Raw genomic sequence first — 16,431 nt, forward strand, 5'->3', positions numbered from 1 at the left:
TTTTTGCAAGCTAAACATTCCCAAATCCTGCAACCGTTCCTCATAGGACATGGTTTGCAGACCAGTCACCATTCTGGTCGCTCTTCTCTGAACTTGCTCCAGTTTGTCTATGTCTTTTTTAAAATGTGGTGCCCAAAACTGTACACAGTATTCCAGATGAGGTCTGACCAAAGAGGAGAAAAGGCCAATAATGACTTCACGTGATCTAGACTGTATGCTTCTGTTAATACATCTCAGAATTGTATTTGCCTTTTTTGCTGCTGCATCACATTGTTGACTCATGTTCAGTCTATGATCTATTAGTATACCTAAGTCTTTTTCACATGTACTGTTGCTTAGCTCTATTCCTCCCATTCTGTATATGCTTTTTTCATTTTTATTGCCCAGATGTAGTACTTTGCATTTTTCCCTGTTAAAAACCATTCTGTTGGTTGCTGCCCACTGCTCCAGTTTATTTAGGTCTTTTTGAATCCTCTCTCTCTCTTCTCTAGTATTAGCTATCCCTCCTAGCTTTGTGTCATCAGCAAATTTAATCAGTTTACCCTCAATTCCTTCATCTAAATCATTGATAAAGATGTTGAACAATACAGGTCCCAGGACAGAGCCCTGTGGTACCCCACTTGAGACATTCATCCAGCTGGATGTGAAGCCATTTACAACCACCCTTTGAGTCCGATCACTAAGCCAGTTATGAATCCACCTAACAGTAGCCTGGTCCATTGCATACTTGGTCATTTTTTCAATAAGGATGGTGTGAGATACTTTGTCAAATGCTTTGCTGAAGTCAAGATATACTATATCTACAGCATTTCCCAGATCCACCCAGTCAGTGATTCTGTCATAGAAGGAAATTAAGTTAGTCTGACATGACTTGTTAGTTACAAACCCATGCTGACTCTGGTTAATCACTTCATTCTTATCCAGGTACTTACATACATGTTGTTTAATAATTTGTTCAAAGATCTTTCCTGGTATAGAAGTCAGACTCACCGGCCTATAGTTCCCTGGGTCCACCTTCTTCCCCTTTTTGAAGATAGGAACAACATTTGCTCTTCTCCAGTCTTCTGGGACTTCTCCTGTTCTCCAAGAATTTTCAATTACAATTTCAATTACAGCACACAATTACAACATTTCAAAAGCCAAAGGGGCTAAAATAATAAACTGGGTGTGTCCATAATAAGGCTAACACCTCTACTCAAATGTCCAAATTGTAACAATTAACAGAGAACCCCTTAAACAAGAATTGGAGATAATTAATAACAGTCACGGTGAAAGATAATAATAGATACTTAGTAATAGTGTAGGGGACTTGACTGTGGGCAGAGAGGAGCAAAGGTGAGTGGTAAGGCTTTTTTTTTCTTTTTAACATTTTCACGGCTCTCTTCTGTTCAGCAAGGTGGTAACCATAGTTGGCCACAACTTTGCTGTATTTGCATGAGCTATCTAAAGAAAATATGTATTATTGTAAAATTTGAGTACAATCCATTTCTACTTGAATACATATTTCAGATCTCTAGTGATTGATTATGGATGTCGAGTTTGCAGATTTACATTGGTTATTGTTTTTGTTGAATCGCTATGCCATGTAAATGTACTGGAATCTAATGTGCCACTATACACTCTTCACTATTTGCCACTCACTATAAATAATTCATAAAGTTGATAAAACTTGTTTTATTTACTTGCATTTTCAAAATAATTTTTGATTACAGATGAGCAAATATCCTGAAATTTGTATTTAGGCAGATTTGCTCGATTTGGTTGGTAGATTTGTATTTGCCAGAGTAAAATCAGTTCTAAACAAAAGTGCCCTAAAAAGAAGTTTATTATTCACAGAAGTTTCTCTAGACTCTAAAGCAGAAAAAGAAGTGAGGAAATGAATTAAAAAATAATAAAATACATTGAAATCACCATCTCTAGGTCCTTACCTGTCTTTATGTCATCTCCACCAGTCTTTCGTTCTACAGATGCTGAGACCTCAAACATTCACCTGAGCAGTGGTGGGTGATGCACATTATTGACATTAATGATGTACGCCACCTTATGAACACTAAAACTATGAATTGCCTTAATACAATGGCAGATAAGCACATTTAAAACATAAACAAAATGGGCAGCTGTTCAAATGATCACACATGGCCTTGAGGTTTTCCAACAATTTATAATTGAACCTTATAGAAATCTGATGTTGTAGCCTCAATAACTTTGTAAATTTATAAATACAGTGGGTTGTTGTGAAACAATATGAAATATATAGCGTTAAGACATTGATGTATATTTATATTTACAGTATATATAGTAGTAAGCGAATGGTCTAGTAGTATGCCATTGACTATAAAGTCATCTTCAAATTACATAGTCTTCTATAGAACGTTTGGAGTTCATCATTATGTTATAGTTTTGGTTCTTTGGAATAACTTCTGATTTTCTGAAGGCTCAGTCATCAGGTATTTCAGTGATGGGTAGATAATTGTCCATGACATAAGCTAAGAACAGACCACCAGAGACTCATTGTGTAATCAATTTTGAAAATATTACATATGTGACTGATCGGTCATGTGGATTGTTGCCCACCTGATGTAATGATTACCGATACAGTTCTGCTTAGAAAATGGTGTCACACCAGTTTGGTTGATCTTCAGATTTGAAGACAACCTTGGCATTAAGTTCATAAAAGGGAAAAAAAATCTTTATCATACACTTTAAAGATTAATGACTTGCAGTGCCATTAGATTTGACCTTTTCTCCCTTTTGTGGATTATCACTACAGAATATTGTGAATCATTTCCCAAATTGCATGCTTATAAAGTATTATCTGTATGGGTTTCTTAATGTCTTCATTTCTCAAACTATAAATCAATGGGTTGACCAAAGGAGTAAACACAGTATATAGCAGTGATAGTATTTTACTCATGGTGACTGTTCGGCCCTGAGATGGGACAACATATACACAAAATATAGTCCAGTAGAATATGGAGACCACAGTGAGGTGGGAGCTACAAGTGGAGAAGGCTTTCTGTCTGCCGGAACTGGATGGGATTCTTAAGACTGATACAACAATATAAATGTAAGATATTACAATGATTGTGACTGGAATTATAATGATTGGAATACTTAGTAAATAAACCTCTAAATTAACAAAGAAGGTGTCAGAACAGGCAAGTTCCAGTAAAGGAACAAGATCACAGAAAAAATGGTCAATGATATTTGACCCACAAAAAATGAGTTTCGCTGTTGTTGCAATGTAAATCAAAACTAAAGAAAATGCAAACAACCAACACATGGTGGTCAATATCACACAATGTCTGCTTGTCATAATAGTTGTATAATGGAGGGGATTACAAATGGCCACATATCTGTCGTAAGACATCACAGCGAGGAGAAAACATTCAAAAACTTCTGAAGCGCAAAATACATACAACTGAGTGATGCAGCCAATAAAAGTAAAAGCCTCTCCATTATTCAGTAGTATGTGGAGCATGTTGGGGACAATATCTGTAGGCAATAAGAGGTCACTAATGGAGAGTTGTGAAATAAAGAAGTACATTGGGGTGTGAAGGTTCTTGCTGGTTGACACCAAGGTGATGATTAGGAGATTTCCACAAAATATAAGGCAATAAACGAAAAGGAACAAGGAGAAGAGTGAAATTTTTAATCCTTGGCCAACTTGAAATCCTAAGAGATAGAATTCTATGACATCCGTCTTGTTGTCCTCCTGAATGTTGAGCAAAGAAATGGTTAAATCATGTATTAAAAAATAATAACTTTTATCATAAGACACAAAACTTAGAGGACCCTCAATATATGACTTATAGAAAACATAATAACACACTATATATTGTGTTCTATACTATCAATTCCACTGTACTGACATCATTTCAACTGATAGTATATGATGGGAATATAGGCATTAGCACATGAATGCTATGTATAAATTGACCATGATATGAAAGTTTAGAATAATATAGATATGGTCTTGGATTTCCAAATATTTCGGCTTATTATTATACAAATCTCATTAAACAAAGCTCATATTGGTTCTCTCCCCTAGAAACTCCGGCTTGGCTCGACCTTGAAACGTTCCTAAATAATAACTCTTATCCCCGCAATTTACTTTTTAGCCACATTCTTACTAACAAACATTTGAACTATTCGCGTCCCATCTTCAGCGCTCTCATCCAAGCCTGGAGAAAACCATTTAAATTCTATAGAGGTTCAGACAGAACCAACTACTTAAGAAACTTTTTGCTTACTTTTATTCCCTCACTATTTAGTTCCTCAATATCCCAACGATGGCTGGAGGTAGGAATTAAAAAACTAAAAGACATCCATGATGGGGAAAATTGTTTCCCTTTTAAAGTTCTTAAAGAGAAATTCAACCTCAATACAAATGATTTTTTATCATGTTTACTATTAAAGGACCTTATCAATAACTTAATTGTCAACAAACCATTTTGTTCTGAAGCTTCCTCTAATCTTTTAATTAATCACAATCATAAGATTTTTTGGATCACTAATTATATTTACAAATGGTATAACAATGACACAAAAATGATTAAAAATTCCTATATGTCTAAATTGGAAAGAACATTGAATTTCCCTTTCCAACCAGAAGAATGGGAGAATGTAATTACTCATACATACTCTTCAAATATATCCATGCCTCTCCATGAGTCTTATTTTAAACTCCTCTCAAGATGGTACTGTGCCCCATCTAGGTTATCACACATCAATTCAGTATTTCATCCAAATTGCTGGCGAAATAGTGGACTAAATGGAGATTTATTACATATTTTTTGGAGATGGCCGAAAATTAAATCACTATGGTCTCAAACCTCTGAACTTATTGGGAAAATTTTCAATAAGACAATTAATCTTACTCCATAAATGGCTCTGTTGTCCATTGGATTGGAATGTTTTGATACATCTGATAGACCAATCATTATTCATATATTTTTGGCTGTCAAAAATGCGATCGCCTTCCATTGGAAAAAGTCTGAACCTCCCTTTTTCCATGATATTTTAGAAAGAATAAAATTACATAGGACCTTCGAATAAAAGTTTGCCATAACTAATGAATGTTTTAACATATATGTTAAAAAATGGTCTAGTTGGATGAAACTATATCCTTAGATCCTACTACTTGATAATTTACATTCAGGTGAATTTGATATTTAAATGTATGATTTATAATTATTTTATTTTTATTTTAACACTATTATTGTAACCTTCAAGTTCTCTATCCCAGGTTTATTGTATTGTTCATTCCCCTTTTCACCCCATTGATCCTTTCCCCACTTCCTTCCTACATATTTCATTTATTTGTTAAATGTTAATTAAAAAAATTGGAAAAGAATAATATACATATGATGCAATTCATAAATATAGCATTTTTCAGATTATAAGACACACTTTTCTCCCTCCAAATTTTGGAGAAAAATGGGGGTGCATCTTAAAATCCAAAGTAAGCTTACCTGGGGAAGGGGTCGGCTGTTGTGGAGCTGGGTCACAGGAGACAAGGTCGCTGTATCAGGCGATGCAGTGGTGTCTGGGCGCCCACTAGATGTCAGCAACTACTACTATTTTATTTAAAAAAATGTTTTCTCCTATTTTCCACCTCAAAATTTATGGTGAGTCTTATAGTACAGTGCATCTTATAATCCACAAAATACAGTATATTATGCTTGCTATGTTAAAAATCGAACCTACGAAAAGACCACAGAAACTTAAACCCTTCACCCCGATGCCTGTTTTCACCTTCTTGACCAGTGTCACTTTATGTGGTCATAACTCTTAAACGCTTCATTGAATCAGTGATTCTAAGAATATTATTTCATGACACATTGTAATTTATGATAGTGGTAAACATAGGTTGAAACTTTTGCACTGATTTGTAAAAATATCGGAATTTTGAACCATTTAGTCTTGCTGCACAAAATAATTTATAAATAACATTTCCCATATGTCTACTTTACATCAGAATCATTTTTTAAACATTTTTTTGTAAGGAAGTTAGAGGCATAATTATTAGCAATTTCTAATTTTTCCAAAAAAAATTAAATAAACATTTTTTTAGGGACCAAATCAAGTTTGAAGTGACTTTGAGGGGTGTATGTGAAAGAAAATACCCAAAAGTGACACCATAATAAAAACTTCGCCCTTCAAAGTTCTCAAACCCATAATCAATAAATGTATTAATCGTTTAGGTGCTTCACAGGAAATAAAGCAATGTAGAAGGAAAAAATTAACATTTAAATTTTTCCCACAAAAATGTTAATTTAGCCACAAATTTTGCATTTTTACAAGGGTAACAGGAAAAAATTAACCATACAATTGTTTTACAATTTCTCCTGAATACGCTAATGCCCCATATGTGTAGGAAAACTGCTATTTGGACGAATGACAGGGCTTAGAAGGGAAGGAGTTGCATTTGACTTTTGGAGCGCAAAATTGTCTGGAATCGAGAGAAAACGCCATGTCGTACAGTATGTGTAGAGCCCCTGATGTACTTAAACAGTGGAAACCCACCACAAGTGACCCAGTTTGTAAACTACACCCATAAAGAAATTTACTTAGATGTATTGTGAGCACCTTGAGCCCACAGGTGCTTCACATAATTTTATATCGTGGAGCTGTGAAAATGAAAAATAATACATTTTTCCCCACAAAAATGTTGCTTTAGCCTCAAATATTTCATTTTCACAAGAGGAACAGGAAAAAATGGATTGTATAATTTGTTATGCAATTTTTCCTAAGTTCACCGATACACCATACACTACCGTTCAAAAGTTTGGGGTCATTTAGAATTGTCATTATTTTTTAAAGAACAGAACAATTTTTTTCGATGAAGCTAACAGTAAATGAATCAGAAATACACTCTATACATTGTTAATGTGGTAAATGACTATTTTAGCTGCAAACGTCTTGTTTTTATTGCAATATCTACATAGGTGTTTAGAGGCCCATTTCCAACAACCTCCACTCCAGTGTTTTAATGGTACATTGTGTTTGCTAACTGTGTAAGAAGCTAATGGATGTTTAGAAAACCTTATAAAACCCTTGCACAAGTATGTTAGCTCAGCTGAAAATGGTTTGGCTGATTTGAGAAGCTATAAAATTGACCTTCCTTTGAGCTAGTTAAGATTCTGGAGCATTACATTTGTTTGTTCTATGAAACTCTCAAAATGGCCAGAAAAAGAGAACTTTCATGTGAAACTCGACAGTCTATTCTTGTTCTTAGAAATGAAGGCTATTCCATGCGAGAAATTGCCAAGAAACTACCCCATTGAGCTGTTGTGGGAGCAGCTTGACTGTATGCTACGCAAACCATTCCAACTTGTAGGAGGAGCTTCAGGAAGCATGGCGTGAAATTTCTCAAGATTACCTCAGCAAATTAACAGCTAGAATGCCAAAGGTGTGCAATGCTGTAATTGCTGCAAAGGGAGCATTCTTTGACGAAAGCAAAGTTTGAAGGAGAAAATTATTCTTTCAAATAAAAATCATTATTTCTAACCTTGTCAATGTCTGGACTATATTTTCTAATCAATTTGCAACTCATTTGATAAATAAAAGTATGAGTTTTCATGGAAAACACAAAATTGTCTGGGTGACCCCAAACTTTTGAACGGTAGTGTATGTGGTTGAAAACTACTGTTTGGGCGCATGGCAGGGTTCCGAAGGGGAAGAGAACCAACTGATTTCTGGAGTGCCATTTTGGCTGCAATATATAGTGGACGACCTATCACATTTGAAGAGCCCCTAACATGCCAAAGCAGGAGAAACCCCTACAACCTGTGTTTTATCCATATATTATACATTTTCACAAGGGGAAATGACTAAAAATGGCACAATAATTAGTCACAAGATTTCTGCTAAATGTGGCAATATCCTATTTGTGGCTGTGCACTACTGCTTAGCTACATGGCAAGAATCGGGAGGGAAAGAGCGCTATTTGACTTTCGGAGAGCAGAATTTGCTATAATAGTTTGATGATTTCATATACAGAGCCCCTAAGTGCAAGAAGAGAAGAATCTCACATTAAGTGACCCAATTTTTGTAAATTACACCTCTACAGATGTCGTGACAATTTTGACTCCATGGATGATTGGCAGAAATATGCAGCCGTGAATGTCACTGAGTTAAAATTGCAGTTCTGCAACTGTAGAGCCCATACATTGTAGTGCCCATACATTGTAGTGCCCATGCATTGTGCCTAGCTCATGCTTCGGCAGACATGGACCCCGTAAGCTAAGCAGGCTCTGATCACTACAGAGATGCCAAACATGTGAATGCTAAATGTGGTTTAGACAAACTGTGGGGCTCAGAAGGGAGGGAGGAATTTGGATTTGGGAGCACAGAATTCACTGGTTTTCTTTTAGGGGACAAGGAACAATAGCGCTTTTCCAGAGCCTTTGTGCTACTGTTGTGCTTCAACTCAATCCAGTTTTGTGCTGAATTGATTTGCAACTTTTATTGGAAACATTTTACAGATCACTTTGAATCACATTTATCCTGTGCTCTACACTGAGCACCTAAATTGGGGTTTCCATCTGAATCTCCGAATGACATGATTCAGATGAAACCCCCTAGGGATTCATTGACCATAGTGAGGCAGCAGAGTTACTATGGACTCTGTCTGGCCTCTTTTCAGTGTTGTCTGTCTTTTCAGAGGTGCACACAACTGTGGCCAACCACACTTTTATGCATGCCTAAAAAGACGGACTCCTCCGGATCATTAGCCAGATGACGTCCACAGTGCCTCCATCAGCCTCATTATAGGTAATCTTCCACCGCGGGTTCCATCTGAATCACATATTTCAAAGATTTACACTGTATCCTGGTTTAAGCGCTCAGCGCAAAGTGCAGGATAAGTGTGAGCCGAGAATTACTGCAATATTTAGGAGGCAAAATAAACATATTAACAGCAGGAGAAGAATTGGTTTTATTTATTTTTTATGCTGTTCCTCATGCGGTATAAGCGATGAGATTACTTTATTCTTTGGTTCGGTGTGATTACAGCGATACCAGATTTATATAGTTTTTTTATGTCTGGCTGCTGTCACACACTAGAAAACACTTTTTTTTTGCAAAACAAAGTTTTTGCATCACCATTTTTAACAGCGATAATTTTTCTATATTTCTGCCAACAGAGTCATGTGAGGGCTTGTTTTTTGCGGAATGAGCAGTCATTTTTTAAAACCAGCAATTCAAGAAAAGATTTTTGGGGCTTTTTCATGTTGTTCACTGTGTGGTAAAATTGATAAGGCAGCTTTATTTTTGAGTCAGTATTATTACAGAGATACCACACTTACATAATTTTTTTTAAGTTTTGGCACTTTTCCACAATAAAAACAATTTTACAAAAAAAGAGTTGTTTTTGCATCGCTTTATTCTGAGAGCTATAACTTTTTTATTTTGCTGCTGGTGGAGTTGTATAGCAGCTTATTTTTTGCCGGACAAGATGATGTTTTCAGAGATACCATTTTTATTTATGTTCAACTTTTTGATCGCGTTTTATTCCACTTCTTGATTAGCAGAAAAAAAAAACATTTTTTGCCTCTTTTGCTTTTACATTGTCCACTGAACTAGTGCGACACTTAGGTGGGGTCATTATGGATACGGCAATAACAAATGTGTGTACTTTATTTGTTTATTTTTGCTTTTACATAAATAAATGTATTTATTGGATTCAAATTTTTCTTTTTCTTTTGTTCTTTATATTGTGTTTTTTTTTATTTTTACAATTTTTAAAACTCTTTTTTTTTAACTTTTTTACTATATCCCAGAATGGGACATCAAGTTTCTATGCTCTGATAGCTGATTTAATACTTTGCAATGCTTTTGGGAGAAGGCGTGTCAGTACCTGGGTGACCCTGCGGCCATCTTTCAGACTGGGGTCACCATGGTTACCATTGACACAACAAGATCGCAATCATATTCTGCCTATCGGACCGGCGAGGGATCTCTCCCCCCCTGCAAACAAATTGATATCGCTGTAGCAATTGACAGTGGCATCAGAGGGGTTAAACGCACTGTTATTGGCACTATCACCCATCGTGGGCTTTTCTGCAGGGTGTCAGCTCTCATATAGCGCCGTCGCTCGGAATGAGCCCAAGCGATCCTCACACCATACGCATACGGCGGTGTGCGGAAACGCTCCTCGCACAGTACCATACATGTACAGCGGATGTTATGAAGGGGTTAAATTGTAACCTTCATTTTAATTTTTATTTCATTAATCAATAGTACACATGAGAATAAGAAACTTTGTTATATATCTCTTTAGAGAAATCGGCTTCATTCTCTGCCTGGACTGATCATTCATTCTTAAAATTCTCAATTCACTGGTAAAATGTGTCTTTAGTGAATATAGACTTTCCCATTACTGAGATAGGAGGTGGCAGTCGGTGAACTTGCAGCAGAATGTCTGCCCGAATTTTGGTCCTCATTTCTCCCCTCTATAGAGCCAATTGTCGTCTCCTATTTCAGTGATGGGAAAATCTGTTGTCACTAAATACAGATTTTACACCTGAATTGAGAATGAAGATCAGTCCAGGAAAAGAAAGAAGCAGATTTTTCTAATAAAATATATTACAAAGTTGTTTATTTTCATGTGTGCTGTTGATTTATGAAATAAAAATTAAAACGACGGTTACACTTTAAGACCGGAGAAATATAAGCATAAGTGCAAGAATATGCAGCACAAACTCGTAGGGGCCTGTTCACATGAGACAGGTTTGTTGCTGAAGCTTATGTGTTTCAAAATTAACTCCATTTATCTTAATGAGGTTATTTCTGCAGTGTGTGAATAGATTTCTATTAGCTTTTGCTATATGCATGGAACAATCGCAGAGATACCCTATTGCCTATAATCAAATAAAATTGTTATTTGTTCTATACAAATAGTTACAGCTAGGGGATACAGAAAGAAGGTGAGTCAATCAAAAGGGTACATTGTAATCGTTACATTTACGACATGAAATAACATTAAACAGCCTTTAACAAGAGATTAATAAAGAATAGAAATAAATAGATGGATGAGTAAGAAAGCAAAGGGAAGGAGACAGAAGGAACGAAGAAGGGAAAATAACTTAGGTATAAAGCATACAGGTCAAAATAATAATAACCTTAAATAAAGTAATTATAGCTTTAACATATTTTACATTTCTCTGCATATCTGATAAGTCTTCTAGAATTACTACATTATCTACATAAAAAAAATATATATATATGTATAAATATTGACAAATTAAAAACAGGCTCAGAATTGTTTGTTAGGCCTTCTAAACATCCCTTAGGGTTGCTACCAAATATGCTGCAGATTTAATGCATTTCCGCATCTATTCTGCTCATCTGAATCTGGTTTTCAAAAATGAATGAACACAATCCAGAGACTAATCACATTTAGGACCTATTTACAGTCTCATGATCTGTGTTTTGTTTTTATCTATTATCCCATCGTTCTCCTGCAGTTTGTGACCCCCCAGCTGCTCCAATGTTTCTTGGAGCGAGCCAGAGGTCGCAGCTCAAAAGAAGTCAATGAGATCATTTTTCTTGCTCATTCTGGCTCTCATAGACTTGCATTGAGAGCCTGTGATGAAGCTTCTGACTTCCAGCCAGTCAGGACCTGTAGTTACAAGATGGCACCGCGGGACCAAAGCAACACTTAAAAACGGTGAAAACAGCAGACAGGGAGTATAAGTGTAGTGTTGGGACTGTAGGTTTAAAACATTACTTTAGTACTAAAATAAAAAAAAACTCTGGAGTGGTGCTTAAAAAAAAAAAATTGGCCATGATCATTTTTGATCCAGTTTGTCGATAATTTTTGTCTATTCAAGTGAAAAGGTTGGAAAAAAAGCATGCAACTTAAATGCATCTGTGCCTCTTCTGAGCACTGTCCACTTTGTACTGTGTTATAGCTTTTGCAAAAAAGGCGCGATCAGCTCCCCTGTCCGAGTGCACAACAAAATACTCCAGTGTTATCAACAGTCTAAACGACAGCCAGAACGTTCATCCTCTTAAAAGAATTGCTTTATTCATGCAGTAGCATAAAAGGCACAAAAATGGTTAAGCACAAAAGCAAAGGCTTGATAAACAAGCATTCCTCCCATGTAATAAAGCTGTCAAACAGTCGCAAATCACGCACACGGGAGCGATTCAAACATATCACTGAGTTCGCTGAAGATACTAGGTGCTCGCCCGAGTATACTCGCCCAAAAGGGTTAACCGAATATACTCGCTCATCACTACTTATGATACATAAAATATAAATGTATAAAATTATAAATGTAGGTAAACATGTATTTTTTTTGTGCAATGGCTTTATATTAGACTCTTGGTTAAAATATTTAATTGCTACTCACATTATACATTTCTTTGTTCCTGGCATTCATTTTCACAATATTATCTTCCTGCTGCTCCTATGAGACGGATAATAATGTTAGTCGGCAAAGTATTGGCAACCAGACACATAAATGTGAGGCAATACCTGTGAATATTTATGTATAAAATAAAGGTAAGGTGCCAGGTAGAATAAGACCCCTGAGATATCTCTGATTTTACATTAGTTGTCTCTGGTGTTCTAGCCAATGGAGGATTGAAAAATTAACCTGTAAGTCACACTGTTCAACAAAATTTCAAAAGTTGTCAAGTTCAGTTATGAAATGACCTCCTGAATTCAAATCTGACAATAAATATTTTAAGTTGTATCTTGTTTCTATGCCATCAAAGAGTTTTATTTTTACTGCTACATATATTGTAATTAATGCATAAACGTTATTTGGCACCCAATGAGTTAACTTTTAAAAAGTTCAAAATTCTGTTTTCTACTCAAAGTGAGTAGAAGTTCACTCCTCCGATGAAAAATATCTAAAAGACACTTAAACTTTGTTAATGAGATCTTCTTTGATGTCTTGTACCAGTATGTCTTAGTCTACCTGGATGACATTCTAATCTTCTCAAGAGATTTACGTTCACATTATCTTCATGTTCACTGTGGCCATCTTTATGTAAAGCTAAAAAAATGCTATTTCATGAAAAATTGTTTTCCAGTGGTTGATCTGGACACTTCAGTGTGGTTGTGGATAATTGCATGAGGTATCAGGGTCTAGGCCAGCATCTACAGCTTTGAATTTAAGTTCAAATTAAAGGGGTTGCCCGGTCAAAAGTGATAAGTCTGCAGTCACTCTGTGTGACTGCAGCCTTATGAATCCCCCCAGTGCATGCACTGTGCACTGTGGGGATTTGCCTGTTTCAGACACGGTAACGGAGGGTATGTATAAGTAATACATACCCCTGGACAGTCGGTGCCACCTCACTTAATACACTTGTATTGAGTGAGGGAACGGCTCGTCTAGTGAAGCAGACGGTTAATGGGCGCGTCCGACTAGAAGGTCTCACTCAATACAAGTGTATCGAGTATGAGACCACACCCACTGGCCAGCGGTATGTATAACTCATACATACCCTCCAGTCCTGAAACCGGCGAATCAAATCAGTGCATAATACGTGCACACGGGGGATTCATAAGTCTGCAGTAACACAGAGTGACTGCCAACTTATCACTTTTGACTGGACCACCACTTTAAGATGAGGTGGGTGAGGGATCGGTGTAGGTCTGCTGTGCTGTGAGCCCTAATACCTCATGTAACAGCTCAAACTACTTTTCTGCTCAGCCACACTCAGGTTCCACAAACATCAGTTTCGTAGACTACTATTGGTAGAAAAATTTAAGGATAGTAACACAGGTAGTTGATGGATCAATTGATCTACAGGTGGAATTTCATAATGACACAACAGCAGTCAGCCATGGGCCATGCATGAGGTATCATGGTCTGGGCCAGCATTTACAGCTTTGAATTTAAGTTCAAATTTAAACGAGATGAGTGAGGGACCGGTGTAGGCTTGCTGTGCTGGGAGCAATGATAACTCATGAAACAGCTCAAACTGCTTTTCTGCTCAGCAACACTAAGGTGGCACAAGCATCAGTTTTGTAGACTACTATTAGTAGAAAAATATGAGGATAGTAACACAGGTAGTTGATTGAAAAAAATGTAGGCCTGCTGGTCTGGGAGCCTTACTGCTACAGGCAATACACATGAAAGAGACCCAACTTGGAGTCCAAACATTTAAAAAAATGATTTCCACAAACCACTAGAGTGGCATCAATTTCCCCAGACTAGAAATAGTATAATGGGGCTCTGACACCGCTTCCATTGCAGGCAACTCATTAGATGAAGACCCAACTTCGAGTCTCCACATTCCAAAAAGTTTTTGCCACACACCACTAAAGTGGCATAAATTTCCCCAGAGTAGAAATAGTATAATGGGGCTCTGACACCTCTTCCACTACAAGCAACCAAACATATGGAGACCTAACTTAGAGTTTACCTATTTCCAAAAATTGTTAGTAGCCTCAGCAGCAGTAGTAACAGCAGGGACAGAAGCCACGACAAAGATGTCATAGATTGCAATAACGCGAGATTACAGCAGCACACTAAAAACTACACCATCGCCTAGTCTGAACAGTCTGCGATTGGGGTGCAAAAGTCATTGGAGTTCCATGATTTGTTCATCTTGATGAGAGTTGGGTGGTCTACACTTTCAGGGGACAGCCGGATGCACTTATCCATCAGGACACCAAAGAAGCACTGAATACACGTTCAGAGAGAACGCTGGCTGACATGCATGACAAAACCTCCAAGGCATGAAAGGCGAGCTCAGGCCACTCTTCCATTTTTGAAGAGCAAAATGCAAAAGGGCCCAGGATCCCCCTGATGGCATTGATATTGAGCTTAAGATACTACTGCACCATACTCTCCAGTCATTCACTACGCGTCAGACCTGTATTTTATTCTGGTGCATGGACTGGTCTAAAAAATGTGTGAAACAAGTCACAGAAATTGCTTCTGCCAATTACACTGCTGCTGCTGCTAATATTTTTGCATTGATGACTCAATGTTCCCGGGGATGAAAGTCTAGAACTGCGATGCACACTGTGTGCCTCACTGTTATCTTGGGTAAAACCACTCTTATGATTGTCTACAATTTGTTTCGATACTCCAACAAGCGTGATTTGCACCACGTCTTTACAGCATTGGTCCATGCTTCACAAAATGACTTACTGCACCAATGCTCATCGTTGCAGCCACAGTTACTGCAATACGTGCAGAGTGGATTTCCACCGTGTCGGCAAAATGCATATCAACTGGTTAATTGACCTCTGTAGCGATGCAAGTCGGGTGCGAATGGCAACTGTCAGCACACAACGACTGTTCTTTCTGAAGCAGTGCATCCAGTCTGGGATAATGGTGGATAAATTGCTGTACCACCAAGTTGAGGACATGGGCCATGCAAGGCTGGTGTATGAGATTCCCATGGTATAGGGCTGCCACCAGGTTCAGTGGAGACAGCCATTGCTCTAACACGGCCTGGATAGCTGTCCACAACTGGAGCTGTGTGACTGCAATCTCCAAGGCATATTAATTTAAACAATGTCTGATTGCAGTGAGCCCTGACTGCGCCATGCACAGGTGGGGGATTCTCTCTGCACTGTTGGAGCATGTGTTTTATTAGAGAGAGGTTGAGGGAGCAGGTGAGGGCCCTAGATGAGGTGGAGGAGGCAGAAGGAGGAGACAGAAACAGTGGAAGAAGTGTTAGATACAGAGGTTTGTCCCTCAAGCCTTAGGTATTCCAAGACTTTTTTGAGCAGCCAATTCCCCGCCTGCCCCCACAGCCACCAGAGTCACTCAGTGCCCAGTCAGTGAGGTGTAACTCCCTGGCCATGCTTGCTAATTCAGGTGTCGGTGGAGAAATGCACCCTGTCAGACGTAGATTTTTTCAAGGTACGGGTGATGTTACTTATGACATGTTGGCGTAGCGCAGTCACAGCTTTCTTAGAGAAGTTATTGCAATTACGCAACTGGTACTCTGGCACGGCGATGGCCATCAGCTTTTGGAAACCATCTGTACCCACCATGCAGAAAGGTTTCATTCCCGTGACCAACAGATTGTTGATCGTGGAGTTCAATCTCTTAGCTTTGGCATGTGTAGGAGGTAACTGCGAGACCAAGGGCTGGCTGCTGTGCTGAGAGAGGGTGGATTATGCTGAACATGCCAAACTACTGGAGTGAGGTGCAGACGGAGATGTTATGGTGGATTGAGAAATATGCGGTGTGCTTGTTGAAACAAAAACAGCAGGAATGTACACTTCCATAACATCTTATGGGCTCTCACACACCCGGATTGTAGAGGGTAAACAAGCGGTTGTTCTGCAGCCAGAGCCCTATTGAGAACACTTGGCATGGTGACGGAGGTGGAAGAAGCAGCAGATGCGGTTGATGGGGTGGCCAATAGTGATGAGCGAACACTAAAATGCTCGGGTGCTCGATGCTCGGGTCGAGCACATTGGAATACACGGGTGCTCGACCCGAG

At 38.0% G+C, this 16,431-nt stretch overlaps 2 protein-coding genes across 2 annotated transcripts in view; one reads left to right on the plus strand and one right to left on the minus strand.

Annotated features, from left to right (window-relative positions):
- Positions 1–562: 562 nt before the first annotated feature.
- LOC141167482 (olfactory receptor 2A12-like) lies at positions 563–15,137 on the minus strand. The gene is made up of 3 exons (XM_073654883.1): positions 15,123–15,137; positions 2,835–3,715; positions 563–650 (listed from the first exon to the last, which is right to left on the minus strand). Exons 1-3 carry the CDS (start codon positions 15,135–15,137, stop codon positions 563–565), a joined length of 984 nt encoding a protein of 327 aa, XP_073510984.1.
- Positions 15,138–15,194: 57 nt separating this feature from the next.
- LOC141167483 (olfactory receptor 1500-like) overlaps positions 15,195–16,431 on the plus strand; it is a 48,508-nt gene continuing 47,271 nt past the window's right edge. Inside the window, exon 1 of the mRNA XM_073654884.1 lies at positions 15,195–15,377. Coding sequence (XP_073510985.1) covers positions 15,195–15,377 — 183 coding nt within the window. The remainder of the gene's footprint in view (positions 15,378–16,431) is intronic.

This window comes from Phyllobates terribilis, unplaced genomic scaffold (genome assembly GCF_046119375.1).
Source record: "Phyllobates terribilis strain yellow unplaced genomic scaffold, ASM4611937v1 Scaffold_11__3_contigs__length_659146591, whole genome shotgun sequence".
In the NCBI taxonomy this organism is placed as follows: domain Eukaryota; kingdom Metazoa; phylum Chordata; class Amphibia; order Anura; family Dendrobatidae; genus Phyllobates; species Phyllobates terribilis.